This window comes from Aristolochia californica, unplaced genomic scaffold (genome assembly GCF_029961685.1).
Source record: "Aristolochia californica isolate CCGP_79_NKW_82.1479 unplaced genomic scaffold, dmAriCali1.0.hap1 SCAF_4, whole genome shotgun sequence".
Taxonomy (NCBI): Eukaryota; Viridiplantae; Streptophyta; class Magnoliopsida; order Piperales; family Aristolochiaceae; genus Aristolochia; species Aristolochia californica.
In genome coordinates, this window is record NW_027182103.1 from 44452685 (window position 1) to 44470184 (window position 17500).

The 17500-nt window shown below is 37.7% G+C and overlaps 3 protein-coding genes across 5 annotated transcripts; 1 reads left to right on the forward strand and 2 right to left on the reverse strand.

Moving 5' to 3' along the window:
- Positions 1 to 275: 275 nt before the first annotated feature.
- LOC137962349 (flavonol 3-O-glucosyltransferase UGT89B1-like) lies at positions 276 to 1913 on the reverse strand. The gene has a single exon (XM_068809161.1). The coding sequence runs from the start codon at positions 1836 to 1838 to the stop codon at positions 414 to 416; it is 1425 nt and encodes a 474-aa protein (XP_068665262.1). The 5' UTR covers positions 1839 to 1913; the 3' UTR covers positions 276 to 413.
- Positions 1914 to 4415: 2502 nt separating this feature from the next.
- On the forward strand, positions 4416 to 5457 carry LOC137962415 (cyclic phosphodiesterase-like). Its single transcript, XM_068809267.1, has 3 exons — positions 4416 to 4818; positions 4956 to 5010; positions 5086 to 5457. Exons 1-3 carry the CDS (start codon positions 4522 to 4524, stop codon positions 5295 to 5297), a joined length of 564 nt encoding a protein of 187 aa, XP_068665368.1. The 5' UTR covers positions 4416 to 4521; the 3' UTR covers positions 5298 to 5457.
- A 238-nt stretch (positions 5458 to 5695) lies between these two features.
- On the reverse strand, positions 5696 to 16667 carry LOC137962413 (serine/threonine-protein phosphatase 5-like). Of its 3 annotated transcripts, none has more exons than XM_068809264.1 (13): positions 16516 to 16667; positions 15871 to 16031; positions 15572 to 15741; positions 15408 to 15479; positions 13044 to 13194; positions 9687 to 9795; positions 9411 to 9528; positions 8800 to 8947; positions 7181 to 7429; positions 6709 to 6834; positions 6531 to 6631; positions 6160 to 6234; positions 5696 to 6006 (listed from the first exon to the last, which is right to left on the reverse strand). In XM_068809264.1, exons 2-13 carry the CDS (start codon positions 15941 to 15943, stop codon positions 5947 to 5949), a joined length of 1452 nt encoding a protein of 483 aa, XP_068665365.1. In that variant the 5' UTR covers positions 15944 to 16031; positions 16516 to 16667; the 3' UTR covers positions 5696 to 5946. The 3 variants fall into 3 exon arrangements, with proteins under 3 accessions (XP_068665365.1, XP_068665366.1, XP_068665367.1); XM_068809265.1 differs by having other exon boundaries at positions 15871 to 16066; XM_068809266.1 differs by having other exon boundaries at positions 15871 to 16069.
- Positions 16668 to 17500: the final 833 nt, after the last annotated feature.

Here is a 17500-nt window from a genome sequence, read left to right on the forward strand (position 1 = left end):
GGAGTGAGTTATGTTTCATTAGTTAAGTAAGAGTCTGTTTTGCACATTGGATCGTGCCTATCGTGTCGTGTCTATTTTTATGTATTAAGTCTATATATATATATATATATATATATATATATATATCTATTGTTAGTTTATCAATAAATAACAGAAATTATATCCTCTACTTTGTCGTTCTGTATTTCGTTTTTATCACCGACCGTGTCACATGGTGTTAATTCCATGTACATACGTGGAGTTGACCGGTTAACTTGGTTATTAATAATAGGTAATTTAGTAAAATTTCCTAATTTTTTTATTTGCATATAATGAAGACCCGAATTTTATGAGTACTGGTTACACATGTAAATGAGTATTTCCCATTCCCATTACACAAGGCGCACCAGCGCGGTGTGGTCCCCCGACTGATCTCATCTTCCGATCTTCTCGTTCGATAGTGCCGACAACTCCTCCACTAGATCCTCCAGATCCTTCTTTGAACTACCTCCTTCCTTCAGCGCATTCATGGCAGCCTTCTGCAGTTCCGCTGCGCGTGCTTTCTCTGGCCGTGCACTGCTCACCGACTCAGACAGTGCACGAGCCAGGTGATCCGAGTCGGGAACAGTATCTGGTCCTTCGCACACCAGAACGGCTACACCCATATCATGTATCAACATTTTGGAGTTGACGAATTGATCCCCAGCCATCGGCCATGCCAGTAGTGTCACACCGGCGATGATCCCTTCCAGTACCGAGTTCCAGCCGCAGTGAGTTAAGAAGGCGCCGACTGCACGATGTTTGAGAATCGCCACCTGCGGGGCCCATCCCTTGATCACCAAACCTCTTTCCGCAGTTCGTTCCTCAAATTCGATGGGAACCACTCCGTACTCGCCGCCGGAGCCATCTACCTTGACGCACCATATAAATCGGGCTCCACTTTTCTCGATGCCGACGGCGAGTTCCTCGCACTGAGGCTGCGTCAGTGAGACCTGACTCCCGAAGCAAATGTAAACCACGGAGCTCTCCGAGAACGCGTCCAGCCATTCCAGCACCTGGTCGGTGGGGATGGATGGACTCCCGCCCCGACCGCTAACATCTTCTGACGGCAACAGCGGGCCTACTGCCCAGAGACGGGAGTGGCCGTTTTCTTCCTTGAGGTGCTCCAAACATCTCCCTTCCAACGCCCCAAAAGAGTTGAAGATGCCGCCCCAACTCGAGTTATTAGCGGTCATGCCGTCCTTAATAAAACCCATCTTCGATTTGTTTTCCCAGTATCGCCTAAAAATGGGAGGTAGTTGCCGGTAAAAGAAGGAAGGCGAATTGGGAATATCCGAAATAGTCACCAGATCAGAATCCGCCGGCTCCAACAGGCTGAAATGATCCCACAGCCAGTTTGTGACTAAGATCAAACACGCACCGGACGAGTAGAAGACGAGCCGAGGGATACCGAGTTGTTGAGCGAGATGGTGAGTCCAGCCGGTGAAGAAATCGGAGAGAATGACGTGAGGCGGAGAAAGGTGGGACTGGAACCAATCGACGAGAGGATCATGAAGGGCGCGAAGGGCGCCCATGACGACCGAATTGGGTATGCCGGGCGGGAGGTCTTTGACGTTCTCGACGCCCGGAGGAACGTCTGGAGAGTTTGGAAAGGGAAGCACCAAAGTCTTGATTGACGGACTATTGGAGATGAGGGGCTGGAGAAGATGGAGGTTCTTAGGGGTAACGACCACGGTGATGATAAAGCCCCGAACGCATAATCGGTGAGTGAGGTCGAGAAGGGGGATTAGGTGCCCCTGCGCTGGGTAAGGAATGACCAGGATGTGCGTCCCGGCAGTCGTAGTAGTTGTTGCAGACATACTGCGTCGTCTCCAAGATACACCTTGCGGAGACCGGTGAGAAGACTTGCAGCGCTTTGGCAAAGTGAGACCAGGAAGGCCAACCATGATCGAGGATTGGCCGGTATATATAATGTCCAAAAAATTGTATAGTTATCTCAATAGTTTATTTTATTATTTATCATTTTAATAATTTTCTCATGATTAGGGCCGGCAACCAACGGAGCCGGTTCTCAAGCTGTTCGAATTCAACTTGGTTCCGGCTTTGTTGGAGATAAAGAATCTAAGTCCTCCCCTCGTCACCGTCGATAATTTTCTCATGATTAGGGCCGGCAACCAACGGAGCCGGTTCTCAAGCTGTTCGAATTCAACTTGGTTCCGGCTTTGTTGGAGATAAAAGAATCTAAGTCCTCCCCTCGTCACCGGCCCCTCTTAATTCCTCCCCTCGTCACCGTCGAACCCTTCTTGTCCGCTGTTGTGGCCATCAATAGTTACTCTTTGGCCACCTTTGTCGTTACTTGGTTTGATTTCTTCCACCCCTTGTCTACTTTTATCTTTGTTTCCATCGCAGCCGTCAGCCCCAGCGACCGCAAAGACATCGTATGATTTCGCACGTACGAGATCATAAGCAAGTGAAAAAAAAAAAAAATTCTTTCTTGAACTCCGATTGTCACTTTCTCATGGATCTTGAAGAAATTGAAAAAATATTTTAGTAGAAATATGTTTCTAGAGACTATTAGTAGTTTTTTAAAGAAATGTTGAAAAGATATTTTCAGTAGAAATACGTTTCTAGGGACTATTAGTGCTTCATTTTTTTAAAATATTTTTTTAATTAGAAATTCTTATTAAAAAATCATATAATTTTTTAAATAAAATTTTCCAACCAAGATGGGCTAAAAAACTTTATAGAAATTTTTTGAATAAGTATTTGATAGTTGATGTTGTTGTAATACTTTTAACACGAGACAATTTTCATATCAATTTTGTGTTTAACATTTTATTTGATTAAAAATTTATCGATAAGTATAATCATATATTATATTGATTATTAATTTTTATTTATTTCCTCAGAAGAGGCAATAAAAGGTCCATTTAACTTTCCTAAGAAAATTTTAAAATATTTTTTGTAATTTTCTAGTAAGTCACTAATAATAATAGGATTTTATTTAAAGGTTTTTTTTGGAAATATATATCCTAAGAAAAATATTTGTAATTTTTCCTAAAATATAAATTTTCAACGAGGGGCACTAAAGAGGCCACAGTAAATTTATGGCCAGATTAAAAAATTAAAAAATAAGCTAAACAATATTTGGGGTAAAAAAATTGATATTGGTGTGTTCTAATACATTATCGAGATTTAATCTCGAACCTCCCCTATCATTCTTTTTTTTTTTAAATGTATGTATAATTTTATATATAACTTATTTGACATATATTTTATGTAGAGTATTAAATATAGGTTGAAACTCGAACTCGATTATAATTTTATGCTCGAGGCTAGGATCGGCTCGAGCTCGAAGCTCGACTCAAATATAAGAAGGTTAAAGTTTACTCAATTGGATGTTACCTTTATGCCCAATTTTAAGTAGAAGTTATGTCCAATTTTATGTAAATTATATGTCTAATTTTATGTAAAATATATACATAATTTTATATATAATTTATTTGATATATTTAAAAAAAAAAAATCAAGACAACCCGTTAAAAAATATCTCCGGTGGGATTTTTGACTTGACACAGGGACGTCAAAATCACCGACTTGGGAACATCGGAAGGGACACGAGAGGGCCACAGCCTTCACGAATCTGAAAAAGCCTGTACACATATAGATACAAAGTTATTGGTCTCAATTCTTACTTAGTCGCATCAGATGTTTTTTTACTTACTTTTGTCACAGAGAAGACCCCAAGGCAGCTGAAAATCTGCCACATTGAATGTGTCACATGTGTAACACCAGTAATGTATATGATTATTTCTTAGCTTGATTCGACTCATTAACACATATTTTTTTACCAAAACACCTTTTACCCTAATTACTTTTGTCAATTCTCTCTTTGGTTTATTAATGATTATTTTTATTTACATACGATGTTGCTACTTATGAATAGAACAAATGTTATTGATAAAGAAATTTGTTCTTTCTATACATTAATATGCCATGTTGCTCTGTTGTAAAATCTTAAAGATTCTTTTGCAATAATGTAAGGTTCAATAGAATTAAGTCCATCACCAAAAAATTTCTATTTATTCTTATTAAAAAATAGTTTAAAATGTATGTTAAAATCGAACCCAACTCGTTGATCTTATTTGAAATTTTTGAGAAAATTGATTTCAATCTAAGGATCTAAGGAGGGATACTAAGCTGAGCTGGATCTCGAACACGAAGTTTTACAGTGAAGCCAAGCTCAAACAGGTTCGACAAACTCGAGCTGGCTCGCTATTTCACTCAAAGTGAACGATTATGAACAATCGACTTCATAATCGCTTCTCTATTATATTCTCGAAACGCCTGCGAAAATAATGTAACTGGGTGGGTTTGCGGTGCTAAACAACAGCGTCGCCACGTGTCAACCCTGTAAAGTGTAAAAGAAAGGGCATCTTTTCATGACATGCCCGGCTTGGATATGAGGACCATCGGAGGACATTATGTTCTGCAATCCTCTTCAAAACACTAGGGTTCCAGGGATCCGGTCTCTCGGGTAATATGTCTTCCTCCATTGAAGAAGAAACGGCTTTTTACTCCGTCTGGGCGGTTCCTCCCGAGCCCTTGAAGGAAAGACTGCAGAAGCTCATGGGGAAACTCAGAGACGAGTTCGGTGGCCCCGCGTTTGAGCCCCACATAACTGTCGTTGGTGCGATCCGTCTCCCCGAAAAAGACGCTCTGCAAAAGCTTCGATCGTCCTGCGAGGGTATCAAATCGTATACAGTTCGTATAAATTCTGTGGGTAGAGGAACGTTTTTTTACCAGAGCGTCTATCTACTTGTGGATCCCACTCCTGAGGTAGTACCATTGCCTCTGTTTTTACCAATACGAGCTTCTGCTTTTGTTAATTATGGGGATTTCAATTTTTTCCCTGCTTGCCTGTTTTTTGGATATCTTTATGATTCAGAGTTTTTCTTTTCCTCGTCTGTCTTCAGGTTGTTGAAGCAAGTCATCAGTCAAGTAGTCATTTTGGATACCAAAGATCGACCAGTAAGTGCCTCTCCCCGTGAATTTCATTCTTATATCTCTCAGCAAATGCATCTTATTGATGTGTGCCTGCTGCAGCTTATATGCCGCATCTAAGCCTGCTGTACGGAGGCTTATCCGATGAAGAGAAGGAGAAAGCTGTAGAAATGGTCAAGTTACTCGATCCGGAAATCTGCAACGCCAGCTTTGATGTCTCTCGTCTCACACTCTACAAAACAGACACACAGGATACAACCCTCGAATCGTGGGAGAAGATTGACGATTGCAATCTTTCAGGTGGAGGTAACTAGTCATTGTTTCCTCCACCCTAGATGAAAATAGATCCTGCTCGTCAGCAAAATACCTAGCGTCAATAAATTACGATCTGCTTTGTGCTATATTGTACTTTGAAGTCACGATCCCCCTCTTTGCTATAGAACTTCATCATATATTTACTAAGCATTATGGTCATCCAGTTCTAATTCAAGAAAGCAGCAGATCAGTCAATTAAATCCGTGTGTAATCGTTTCCCTCGATGTGGGTCTTGCCCATAGAAGAATATTTGTGATGTGCACTGCCGGAATTTCAAAAATGGCAATCGAGGGACGACATACATTCCATAGTAATTGAAATGACTTTAACCAGCGGGTCTTGCAAAAGTATCTGCTAACACTAGCCTTTTATGCAAAAGAAACGTACCAGGGCCGAATGATAAAAAACACTTGAGAAAAGATAAATAGAACAGAATGTACATTGTACATGGCTTGCCAATGGGTAAGCAACATCACCATCTATAAAAAAACCGATCTACCTAGACAATCTTATATAAAGCACTAAACACAGGAACTATCACTTGAAAAGGTAATTTAATGCGGCAGATAAAAACGGTGAAAGGTGTCATTCGTCTTCTGTTTCTAAAGTTCTACCAACTTTTTCTGTACCCTTTTACCTGCCAATGTATCAAGAGAACATTCGAAGGAAGTTGTTTGCATACGCCATTGGCTTGACATCTGGGTGCGGCTGCACAGTTACAAGTTCATCAATATCCGTCAAACGCATCTTACCCATGGGCCAAACTCATGAATACGAATACATGGCTGCTGTCTAATGATCGAGAACTGAGATGATCGGAATAAATAAACGACAGCATTGCCATCAAAGAAAGAAACTCACCACTGCAGAGAAAGAAACAATCTCAGGCTTCATTTCTGGAGCTTTAAAGCGTATATATGCGCCCTTATTTCCCATCTGAATCAAACGAAGCAAAAGTGTTGCATAGCTTTAAAAGAACTGAGACATGGTTTGCCTCATATGATTAACAAAAGCACAGAAAAATATAAATATAAAAATCACGAAACATCGGTGGGTGGGCAGCCTATTATAATCAACTAGCAACATCATAAATTACATATTTTCATGTGAAACAAGAAACGAAAAAACAAAAAAAGCAATTTTATGAATACTTTAGTAACCGCTTCATCGAAGTTATATAAGCAAGAACCAAACGTGTGCTCACAAAGTGAGGACTGACAGAGTCTGACTACCTGATCACAATAGTTTGGAGCAGAGAAGACGGTGATAAGCTTGCCATCATGTTCAATCTCATAACCTTCATCCTTCACTTCATGGGACCGTACAACTAGATCTGGCAGATAATTATGCAAGTTAGGAGCTGCTTCAAAAGATATGGAAGAAAAGAAAAAGCATATGGCTACCAAGTACCTAGATTATTTTCTTTCAAAAATCTCTTTGTCACATCCCCACCAAAAGAAAGACCCACACCACGCTTGCTAGGACCTCTTCCAGGTTGAGGTTGTGGGTCACTCCAAAGCAATTCACACATCAACCCTGAACAAAATACAGGGTCAGCATATGAAGCACATAACAACAAAAACCTAGAAGTGGGGTTTCACATGAACCTCCATGTACAAGAATCTTGGCGCACATCAAAAGCAAGGCAACAATTATTAGTTCCAAGGAACTTTATTTTTCAGAATCTATTACGATGAGTTTATACTCGTTTCGGAAACGCACCCATGAGACCATTGTTGTTAGCTCCAAGGAACTATCTCTAGAGTTAGTTTATTAAACTAAATATATTAGGCCAATATGATAGAATCATAATGAAGAAAGAAGATATTCTTTTTATTGGAACACAAAACAACAAGCACGTAAGAAATGGATGTCATGTTACCTTCCTCAGGAGGCTCACAAAAACGATCAATTCCTCTAATATCAGAAAGTTTTACCCCATCAACACTAAATAGGCCTCCATGAACAACAAATACTTTGTTGTTAAGGACATGTGCTAAGGGTAAACAGCAAAATACTTCTGCAAATAGTTCAACAAATGTCTCGCTCAATTTTGACCTGACCTCCCCCTCAAAACCATATATCTTGTTCATACCCTTGCTTTCATGATTTCCTCTAGAGAGATACATAGCTGAAAATATCCAGAAGAAGCATTTAATTTAGCATATTTCCAATAGAAACGTTAGGAACAATGACCTTACAAAAAACTAGATCCAAAATGCAGCAAGGTAAAAATGTATTGATGGCAGTAGAAAAGATAAGACTAACAGCAAGAGATATTAGGTGGTAACAGTAAGACATTGTTTCACAAAAGTGCTCTTTATTAGAACGAACAATTGCCATGATGTGAATTAAAAGAGCTGGGTGGAATCTGATACCCATAATGTTAGTTAATCAATTCTCTTCACATCAATCCTTGTCAGAATTAAACTATTTTATGACAGCATTTTCTTATCCACAGTGCAAGATCAAACTGCAGTACTTCAAGACCTCTAAAACTCTTATTGGTTCTCTAATCATTCTTACACGTGACATGGCAAAAGAAGGCAGAGGAGAAATGTAAAAATCAAGATTTAGGTGAAGGAAGAGAGAAAATTGAGATAAATGGGAGAAAAGAGAAGAAGAACTTTCTGAAGAGCCTGAATGGCTTCATTGGGAACTGTGCACGAATTACCAGACTCCTTAAATAAGTGTTTTGGGTCACATATTACAAAAATGTTCCTATACACTTAATAAACCTTAATCTCCTTATATCACCCTAACTACACATCCTATGTACATGAAAATTTAACCACTAATATAATTTAACATGCAGAACAAGATTATATAAAGAAAATTAACCACTGGAGTGGTCAAATAACCAAAATACCCTTGGATGTATTTTCTAACAAGAAAAAATAAGAGAAAACAATGAAGAGAAGAGGGAAGAATCATTAATTCAAAAAAATTGAAAGAAAAACCAATTATGCTGCCACTCTGGCTAAAAAGAAAAGTACATGTAACTGAATTTGCAATTCCAACCCAAGAAAGCCAACTTTACAGAATTTAACACAAGGCTTGAAAAGTTCATAGCGATGAGTACAATTATGGGGCTACTTCATCATATTTTCTTAATAATATAGACAGCTAACCCAATTCCAGGAGCATTGGCAATCTAGCACAGGCTAATTCATTCATTAAACATCCAGCAGGAATTTTTGGATGCTGCAGTTTGTATCACTGAAGTTACAGAGTAAGATTTGTAAAGTACCTAAACAACCATGAATAGGTAAGTAAAAAAATTCAGGTTGGGCTTCACAATGAAGTCCAGACGCAAATAACTAATCCTTATATGAAAAGATTCTTTGCAGATTCAAAGTCATATAAGAGTGACAGCCAGATTGGTATAGTCACAACATACACATGACCCGTAACAAAAAAATTTAATATGTCAACTAGGTTAAAATCGCAAAATGTACAACATTAACCTAAAATAAGGAGAGGGGATGTAACATTGTATACCTGATGGAGACATGCACTTGAATGCAAATAGTGTAAGAATACATTCAAGAGAAAAAGAACCCCTATCCACAAAATCGCCATTAAAGAGATAAGGATTCTCTTCAGAAGGAAGCCCATTGAGTTCAAAGATATTCAGTAGATCATAAAACTGTAGAAATGCCAATGAGCATTAGTCACTGCCAATTACTATAGCTCAAAAAATGAATTCCCATCCTTCACAAAATACTTGAAATGCCATAGCAAAATAATCTTAAAGTAAAGTGAATGGACGACACTTAAAACAGCACAGGAACAGGTTAAGAGAAAATTGCAAATCACAACTGATCTTAATTTGGCATGTGTAAGTCACCCCCATGCAAGTTATCCCTTTTTTATTTCTACATTATGGCTACAACCAATCCTCTCTCCTCTCCTCACCCCTGAGTGCTCCCCAAGATGATACCCCAGCCCCACATCAAGAAACCCCCACTTGCAGCATTTGAGGCTGGGTCACTCCAAAGTTGTCACCTTAAATCCCATTTCAAAAATCATCTCAATAATTTGAAACAAAAAGGGAGCTTTCAAAAGAATCCATTGGTGCTATCAGACCTTAGTCCAGAACTTAAAACTACCTGGCCATGTATATCACCACAAACTGTGAAATGGTTGCCATTTGGAATAGTTACATCTACAAGAGAAGGCATAGCTCGTAGCATTTCCCTGGCCTGCAACACAATCTGGAATGCATATCTATCGAAAAGAATATGAGCTTTTAGAATATTGAACAGCTTTAATGTTTCACTTAATACATACAGATATTTCAAAAGCACTTTTAGAATATGGAACAGCTTTAATGTTTCACTTGATACAAACAGATATTTCAAAAGCAAAGTCTCATTTGCAAGTACCTTTTATGCAAGCACTTCTGATTTTTGAAATCTTCTATCAGTTTCTCTACGAAATCCAGAGTTACAACTTCTCCTTCAATCCTTGCACCTGTGTATGACGAATCCACCTCTGAAAAAAAAATATCAATCCATTTTAGAACAACTGAAAAACAATCTGCTACCACGTATTCCAGCAGAAATTTAGGCACTGCAAACTTTTCACTCCAGTTTTTCGTGAGCATGAAAGTAGGCAGGTAATTTTCAGGTAATATGAGACTCAAAAGCAGGATAGGATTTTGTTTGAGTCACAAAAGCAAAAACCTTTATAAAATGTTAACAGTGAGCCTAGAAGCCTTAAAAAGGAAATAAACCAACAAAAAAGAATTTACAAAAGTATCATACTTTTCACCATATGGTTACCTAAAAAGAAAGAAAGAAAGAAAAGAAAGGGAAAATTTGAGTATGAACCAAAGTCCATTTAAGCCAGGTGTACCCAATTTTAATCTAATTATCAAATTTAAATTGAGTGACTTAAAACTTGATTTGTACTTGATCTTCATTTATTTCTTGTGTCATGTATTAATGTTTGAGGCTAATTTTAGATGTTTCCTTATTTTCATCATTTTTAATGATAAAATACAGATAATAGCATAGTTGTTGAAAAATAGGTGATTTGGGGAGAAAATAGAAGAGAAAATGGATTTCTGGAAGAGAGGCAGCTTTGCTGCCTTGGAATACGAGCCAGAAATGCCCTTTCTGCTTCTTTATAATCAGGGTTTAAGTGAAATTTTACAATAAGACAAAAATGCCCCTCAATACTCAAAATTACATATCTCCTAAAATACATGTCTAAATTGAATGAAAATTTAACTAGAGATAAAATAAAACATTCTCTATCTAATAGCCATACTATAAGAGAAAAATGTAATATTGAAAATATAAGAAATGACCAAAATACCCCTGAACTTGTATTTTAACAGTTGTAAACTTAACGAAATAAATGACATTGTTGCAATCAATGATACTTTTCTAAGGTAAAAAAGTTGGACGCAGCCAAGGATGAGTCCAGCCTCTCCAAGAGCCTTTATGCAATACCCCAGATCAAATATGTTGTGGAAGAAGGATAAAGGAAGCTCAAGTTAAAGAGAAATGAATTTCCTATTTTAGTCTTCAATTTCTGAAACAGAAAGTTCTAAACAGTCGAAACTTCTTGTTTTATTGAAGATCTCGGTCAGAAATTTAGCAGTGGTACTTTACTATTTTAGTTGAGTTTATTTTTTTGTTGAAAAAGGAGAATTCATTAAAAATCAAAGGCCAAGAGAGCAAACAACAGATCATTAACAACAGGGATTGATAAAAACAACAAGAGACTGGAGATGAAACCCTTTGTTAGCTAACTGATCAGAGAGCCCATTGCCACTTCTAATGTGAGACAAATTACAAACAACATTTCGGGCAAGGAAGCAAATCTCAGACAATGCCACCAAGGAGGCATATGCCAGACTTCTTGCAACAGTGATTCACAGACCGATGAATCAGTCACTCTCAACCTTGAAAGGCTCCATGAAGTGATCAGTAGAGCTTTACTCCTTGCAAAACAGCACTGAATGCAGTGGAGTTGGAGTCGGAAATTTTAATTAGTTGCAAACAGAATTATATTAACTGTTTCTTTAGTTGAAAATTTAATTAGTAAGCCTAAAATAGAGCCGGTTTCCTGCTTGGTCTTAAGATACTCAATTAGGAACTTTAAAAGTGGTAATTCCGTATGTCTAATTTTAGTTTAAAGTTATTTTTTTGTTAAATAAGTTTTAAGCAACAAATTAAGAGTTGTTTCTGAAATAAGCCAGCAAAAGAGTTACCAAATTTGTCCAGTTTAATGCCTATGCAATGGGACTTGTGAAAAAAAAGATATTATTAACTATTCAATACAATTCTGATTTTATTACCTTCTAAATGATAGCTATTTTCAGTTTGTTTCTTCTGTTTTTTTAAATGACATTGAGAAAAAGAAATCCATAAAGCGAGATCCCATTGGAGAAAGAGTACAAAGGTGGATAATCTCAGCACAAAAGAAACGATATGACATGAGAAACTCAAAGATGGAAATAGGTGCTGACAGTGAAGTGTTGCTGGGTGATCCTTCTGAGCTAATGCATCAATAATATATTGGTGCTCCCAGAACCGTGTAACCATGTCATATTTAAAGTTTTACAAATAAGTTCTATTTAACATTAAAAAACTTTTAAAAAAGTACATAAGAAAGAGCCCTGACAGGCTTTTATTCTTTGTGGCCCAACTATTGACCACAGGCGAGTCTCCTTTCCATAAAGATGGGAGCACAGAGTTGAGGAACCTTGGAGAAGGGCTCTAAACTACGTCACCATTGCATCACATTGACCAAAAGAAACAGTGAAAACAAGAAGGATGCTAGCAGCTGTTTCTCAAATTGCTGCTTTCCTTAGAAGCTGCTGACTTTTTTTTTCTGCCCTTTATTTTTTATTTAAATGTTAAAATGCTTTTTTTCCTGAAAATAGGAAAACTTCACAATCAAACAAAGATTTAGGCTACAAAAGGAATAGACTCTCCAACCAGCAAAGATGGGCAGGTAATGATCTCCCCTTGCCAGGAGAGACAGACTTGTTATTGGCAGCCCTCACGGTATGCTACTAAGAGATAATCAAAGAACCACAATGGTATTTGATTTCATCATAAATGTAAGCTAAATGCCAAGGGGGAGCAGAGTTTTCTTCATCCAACTAATCACCATGGCTGAATCCTTTTCAACAGTAACAGGGCCACAAAAATGCTGCTTATAAAAATCTTAAACCCTGCGATAAAGATTTTCTTTCTGCTTTAGGTAAATCGCAGGAACCAGTTGGTCCAGAGAAGGTTAGGGGAACAGAGCCCTCATGGTCCCCCATTAATACCTACAGGACCAGGATTTCCAATGGAGTTACTATCAAAGGTAATTTTTAGGGAACCAAGGTAAGGGAGCACCTGCTGCACAATCTGAGGGTAAACTTGGAAGCAAATGTACGCCTACGATTCTTGATGATTGATGAAGGCAGAGGGGGGGAGGCTTTGCAAGTATTGGTACAAACCAGAATTTCGTGCACTCTCCTTTAAATTTTACACATCCAACTTAAATAAAGACTGTTTTTTGTAGTTGGTCAAAATTCCAAAAAAATGCACACTCTGGAGAAAGCTCTTAATTTAATAATCCTTTAAAATAAACTACTTAGCTGCATTTATCACATAGACTTGCAAAATAAAAGAAAGATTCTATGGTTTTCAAGTTATCTCAAGCAAATAACAATTTACCTTCAAATCTTTGGAAAGAAGAGAAATAGCCACCACAAAGACAGGAAAGATAAATACCTATGGAGTGAAAATCAATAGAATCAGCAATTGAGCGTTTTTCAGAATCAGATGTAGCAATAGCTTCTTCAAATCTGATCTTCTGCACAGCTTTCTCACATTCCTTCAACTTTTGGTTAGCATCAGGATCATTTGGACAGAGTCTCTTGACCTAGTTCAAGTGAGGGGCAAGTGACAATGTTTAGACTGTTGCATAGCCCTGTATCCTAAATAAATTTTTGAAGGCAGATTAAGCCTCCATGATTTTAATTATATCAATAGAGTGCCAGAAACTATTGGATAGGAGGATGGACTAAATTTGGAAAAACTAAGAAAGATGTAATGACAGCATGTAGCATCTATAGAAAATAATTTCCATTTAAAACTTTCATTACAGAAAAAAAAAATGGAACTCAAACATATTTAGTCAAATAACATCCAAAAGATGTATTAAGAGTGACAAACACTATATGAAATGGAATTAGTAAATTGGCTTAGATGCTGACAAGTGCCCATTCTTGAGGTTCATAAAATCTCAAAATAAAAAACAAGGATAAATTGTTTTTAGCTTACCATACTCTTGTAGGAATAAAAAATCAAAGGCAATATTTTTCCAAAAAAGTTCAAAGCCCAGAAAGGTTGCAAGAGTGGATGTCGAGAACTGGAAGAACACTACTCTTCCTAAAAATTTCTGCATATTGTGAACATAGATAACAGTTCCCACAGAGCATCTACATCGTTTTGAGATGCTTCTTCTATCATATGACACGATAGAAGAAGCAGTTATATACTCCCAAGGTGATGATAGCAATGAGATCAGCAACAAAACTTCATTAAAATTTTGATCCTCCACTGTGTACTTCTACACAACCATCTCCAACTAAAAAATTACTTCCTGAAGGATTTCATTCTTCCTTGAAGAGAAAAGAAGGGTACGAGTTCAAGCAAACATGGATATGGGATTAATAGGATCCATCACTACGACATTATAAAATATGTATGTACATTGAAAGATCACTATGAAGTTCTTCTTTCATTCATATTCATATTTTGTAACTAGAAAACAGAAAATCTGTTAAGATTGATTTTCGCTAGAATCTACCCTTACAAGCTTTAAAAACAATAAAAACGAAAATGTGAAGAGTGGAATCAGAGGAAATTATGTTTCCAATTGTTAGAACAAGTCGAAGCTATATTTATGACAACTTTGATAGTTCTCCTGAACAATGGCATACTCACAGAAATATCAACAATCAATTCCTATTCAGTTCATTTTTTTAAAGACATGTTTATGTTACACTTGTCATGAATTTGGCAATTTCCAACAACAACGTGCACTCTTTCTCTAGGTCATATGCATCACAGTGTCTTCTTGTGCCTGTGGCAACTATTTGTCAACAACTTGATACCCTCAAATATTGCCAAAAGTGGAACTAATGCTATAGGAAACAGTGGAAACCTAAAACTACAACGAATTTCCAAGTTCAACTTTCCCTATTCAGCTACAAGAAAATGTGCTTTCTTCGGTATTTCCAACCAGAGATTGAGGTTATGTAATTTCACTTCCACTTGCACCTAAGGATAAAAAAGGTAAGAGTCACAGTTTCTGTTTAATAAACTAAATAATTAAATGATTATTTGCCATGGAAGTCTAATGCTAAATGTGAAAAAAGAAAAGAAAATTTAAGGGGAATGTCTCAGTGGGATGCAACATCACGGCCTCCTCAAAATCTGTTGTGTCAGGCGATCCACAACACGTCTCAGAAAGACACCCACCCATGAATGACATCATGACTACTACTCCAGACCAAATAGAAAACTTGCATATAAAATTCATTACTCCACATGAAAACTATAAGCCTAGGAGAAGAATGCACAACCGTCTCTGAGTAATCTACCAAAATAAACCAAGTATAAGCTTATGGATAAAATTCATTCTGGCCATCAAAGTCATTAGCATGATGCTATCAGGTACCTTAAGATCTGATAGTTAATTCTTAATTGACAGAGCCAATCACCACTGTTTTAATGGTCTGTACTGACTGATACAACCGTTAATGAACTGTATCAGACATTTAGGAATTCTAATAAAGCCTCAACTAGATACACTCACAACCTCTCCACCCTATGAGAGAGCAGACAGAACAAAATCTGGGAAGAGAAAGATATAGAAAGATAAACGACTACAAAGTCATCCCACAGATCATAAATCAGCAGCAATCATAAATTTACTAAGAGAGGTTCAAACCCTTTAAATATCAATATACAGAGTATTAGATACCAAAATTATAGCTGGATAAAGATAGAAGTTTTTTTTTCAAAGTTAATAAAGCCAAGCCCTTTCATAGAGGAATCAAAATACGGTAAGGAGATGACATAGTTAACCTGTTGAAAATCTTTTAAAGCTTCCTTGAATTTTCCCATTGCAAGATAAGCAGCACCTCGCCTATAGTAACCCTGCACAGGAGATGAAATAATAACTATTACAATGAAATTGCAATAGAATGGACAAAAAATACAGGGTTCAGAATTCTGGAGATAATTCATGCCTTCGAATATCTAGGGTCGACTTCAATAGCTTTCGTTGCATCCTGTAAGGCACTCCCGTATTCCTCAAGTTTTGTGTGGGCAATTGCTCGATTTGACCAGTATACCACATTATGAGGATTTAGTTCAATAGCTTGAGTGTAAAGATCGATAGCTTGAGAGAACTTATGAGCTGAGAAATAAAACGCACAAACACATGGATAATTATATTAGTAATTGTCAAAGACCGACTAGAACAAAGATTCATCAATAAGTGGATGCTACTAAAGATCCAGTTAGAAATAGAAAGGTCGCTAGATACCTTTAAATGCTTCGTTAGCAAGGATTTTGAGTTCCTCAGCTCGCTCCTTGGGCGACTTTTCTTTGTCATCCATGATAATTGTGATGCTCCTATGAGAATGCAGACGAGTATGATATTTCAATGTTATAGGTGCTCCAACATTCTGTAGGGAACTCCTGTGACTGCACGAATGTTCACAAAGATGAATTCCAGGAATCTGCTGCAACAGTAGTTCAAGTCAAATCACATAAAAAGACGGCTAATTCTACCACGGATATGCATTTCCCGCGCATGCCAAAGGTGCCTAAATGCTCTAAATATGCGGATGCCCGGCGATGGAGGTATGAAAGAGAGCAATAGCATTAAAGTTCGTTTTTGACATTCGACATTAGTACTCCAGTACAACCAATTAAAAATTGACAAGATGCTAGCCTCCCCACTCGGCAGACTGTCCTATTTTAATAGCATAAAAAGAAACAAACGATCTAGTATCATCAATAGGACAGTGCGCCGAAAGTTAACCAGTTCGGAGGCGCCGAAACTGAAAAACGACCACGTTGACGGGAGCTGTAAACATGCAAAAGCGACAGACTAACGGCACAATGGTCTTGACGAAAAAAGAGGAGCGCCAAATGAACAATAAAGAGGCGGGGAAAAGCGAAGTACCAGAGACAAAACGACGTCCCTACGTCGCCAGAGATATTCGATAGGAAGCCACACGGGGCAACAGAGCTTGAGGCCTTTATAGGAAACAGAAACCCTAATTGCAAGAGCGAGTTTATTGCTGTTCGGAGGTGGAGCTTGGTAGTATGCTGAGATTCTTGAGAAAACAAGAGTTAAGGTGAACAAAAAGAACTATATACGCCAAGATGAGGCACAAAAGGAAAAGTGAGAAACGGTGACATGGCGAGAGACGGTATCCACTTGGTTCAAGCGGGCCCAGCATATACGGTTCAGGTAACCAGGTGCGGGCGTTCCAGGCTTGAACAATTTCTTCTATTTTCTGCCTTGTGGCATTTTATATTTCCTTTTTTACTCTTCAATAGTCTCCTATGACTACGGATTTATATCTTCTCCCACCTGCAGAAGCAACTAAGATGTAACCAGACGATTACCTAAATGAAAAAAGACGTAACCTGACGAATAGATTAACCTGCCTAAAACACACACAAAATATTTTAAACAAAATTTCATATTAAAACAAGAATCAAAATAAAAAAAAATCGTGTCATTTAAACAAGCGTCTCCATGAGTAACAAAAACAAAAACAAGTGGAAACCACCTACTTAGATTACTCGTCACCATGAGTCTAGTGTGTAAGAATCTTGACATCGTCCTCACGTTCACGCGTAATATAATCCTCTCGATTGTAAGTTACATAATTCGAGTAACTTTAGAATATGTTGACAGAGAGTTCTTTCAACGTTACAGTCCTCTGATTTTCTCTGCCATTGTCCAAGCTCGAAGAGTAAAAATTGAACATCTGTTCAGCGACGAAAGACGATTTGATCTTGAACCTTGGGTTGTCGCGAACTAACCTTGTGATGTTTCAAGAACCAAGGAAACGTTGTAATGCTAATAACCAGCTTAGGAGATAGAAATAAAAAGGTGATTTCGAATGTCTAATGTGGTCTAACTTGGTTGATCCAAA

What these genes read in the sequence shown, in the direction of transcription:
- LOC137962349 (XM_068809161.1), bottom strand. Translation starts at nt 1,838, where the DNA reads ATGTCTGCAACAACTACTACGACTGCCGGGACGCACATCCTGGTCATT.
- LOC137962413 (XM_068809264.1), bottom strand. Translation starts at nt 15,943, where the DNA reads ATGGATGACAAAGAAAAGTCGCCCAAGGAGCGAGCTGAGGAACTCAAA. An exon ending in TGCTAACGAAGCATTTAAAG is followed by an intron (nt 15,742 to 15,870) that starts GTATCTAGCGAC and finishes TTTATTTCTCAG; the next exon opens with CTCATAAGTTCTCTCAAGCT. An exon ending in CTTTAAAAGATTTTCAACAG is followed by an intron (nt 13,195 to 15,407) that starts GTTAACTATGTC and finishes CACTTGAACTAG; the next exon opens with GTCAAGAGACTCTGTCCAAA.
- LOC137962415 (XM_068809267.1), top strand. Translation starts at nt 4,522, where the DNA reads ATGTCTTCCTCCATTGAAGAAGAAACGGCTTTTTACTCCGTCTGGGCG. An exon ending in TTGTGGATCCCACTCCTGAG is followed by an intron (nt 4,819 to 4,955) that starts GTAGTACCATTG and finishes GTCTGTCTTCAG; the next exon opens with GTTGTTGAAGCAAGTCATCA. An exon ending in TGGATACCAAAGATCGACCA is followed by an intron (nt 5,011 to 5,085) that starts GTAAGTGCCTCT and finishes TGCCTGCTGCAG; the next exon opens with CTTATATGCCGCATCTAAGC.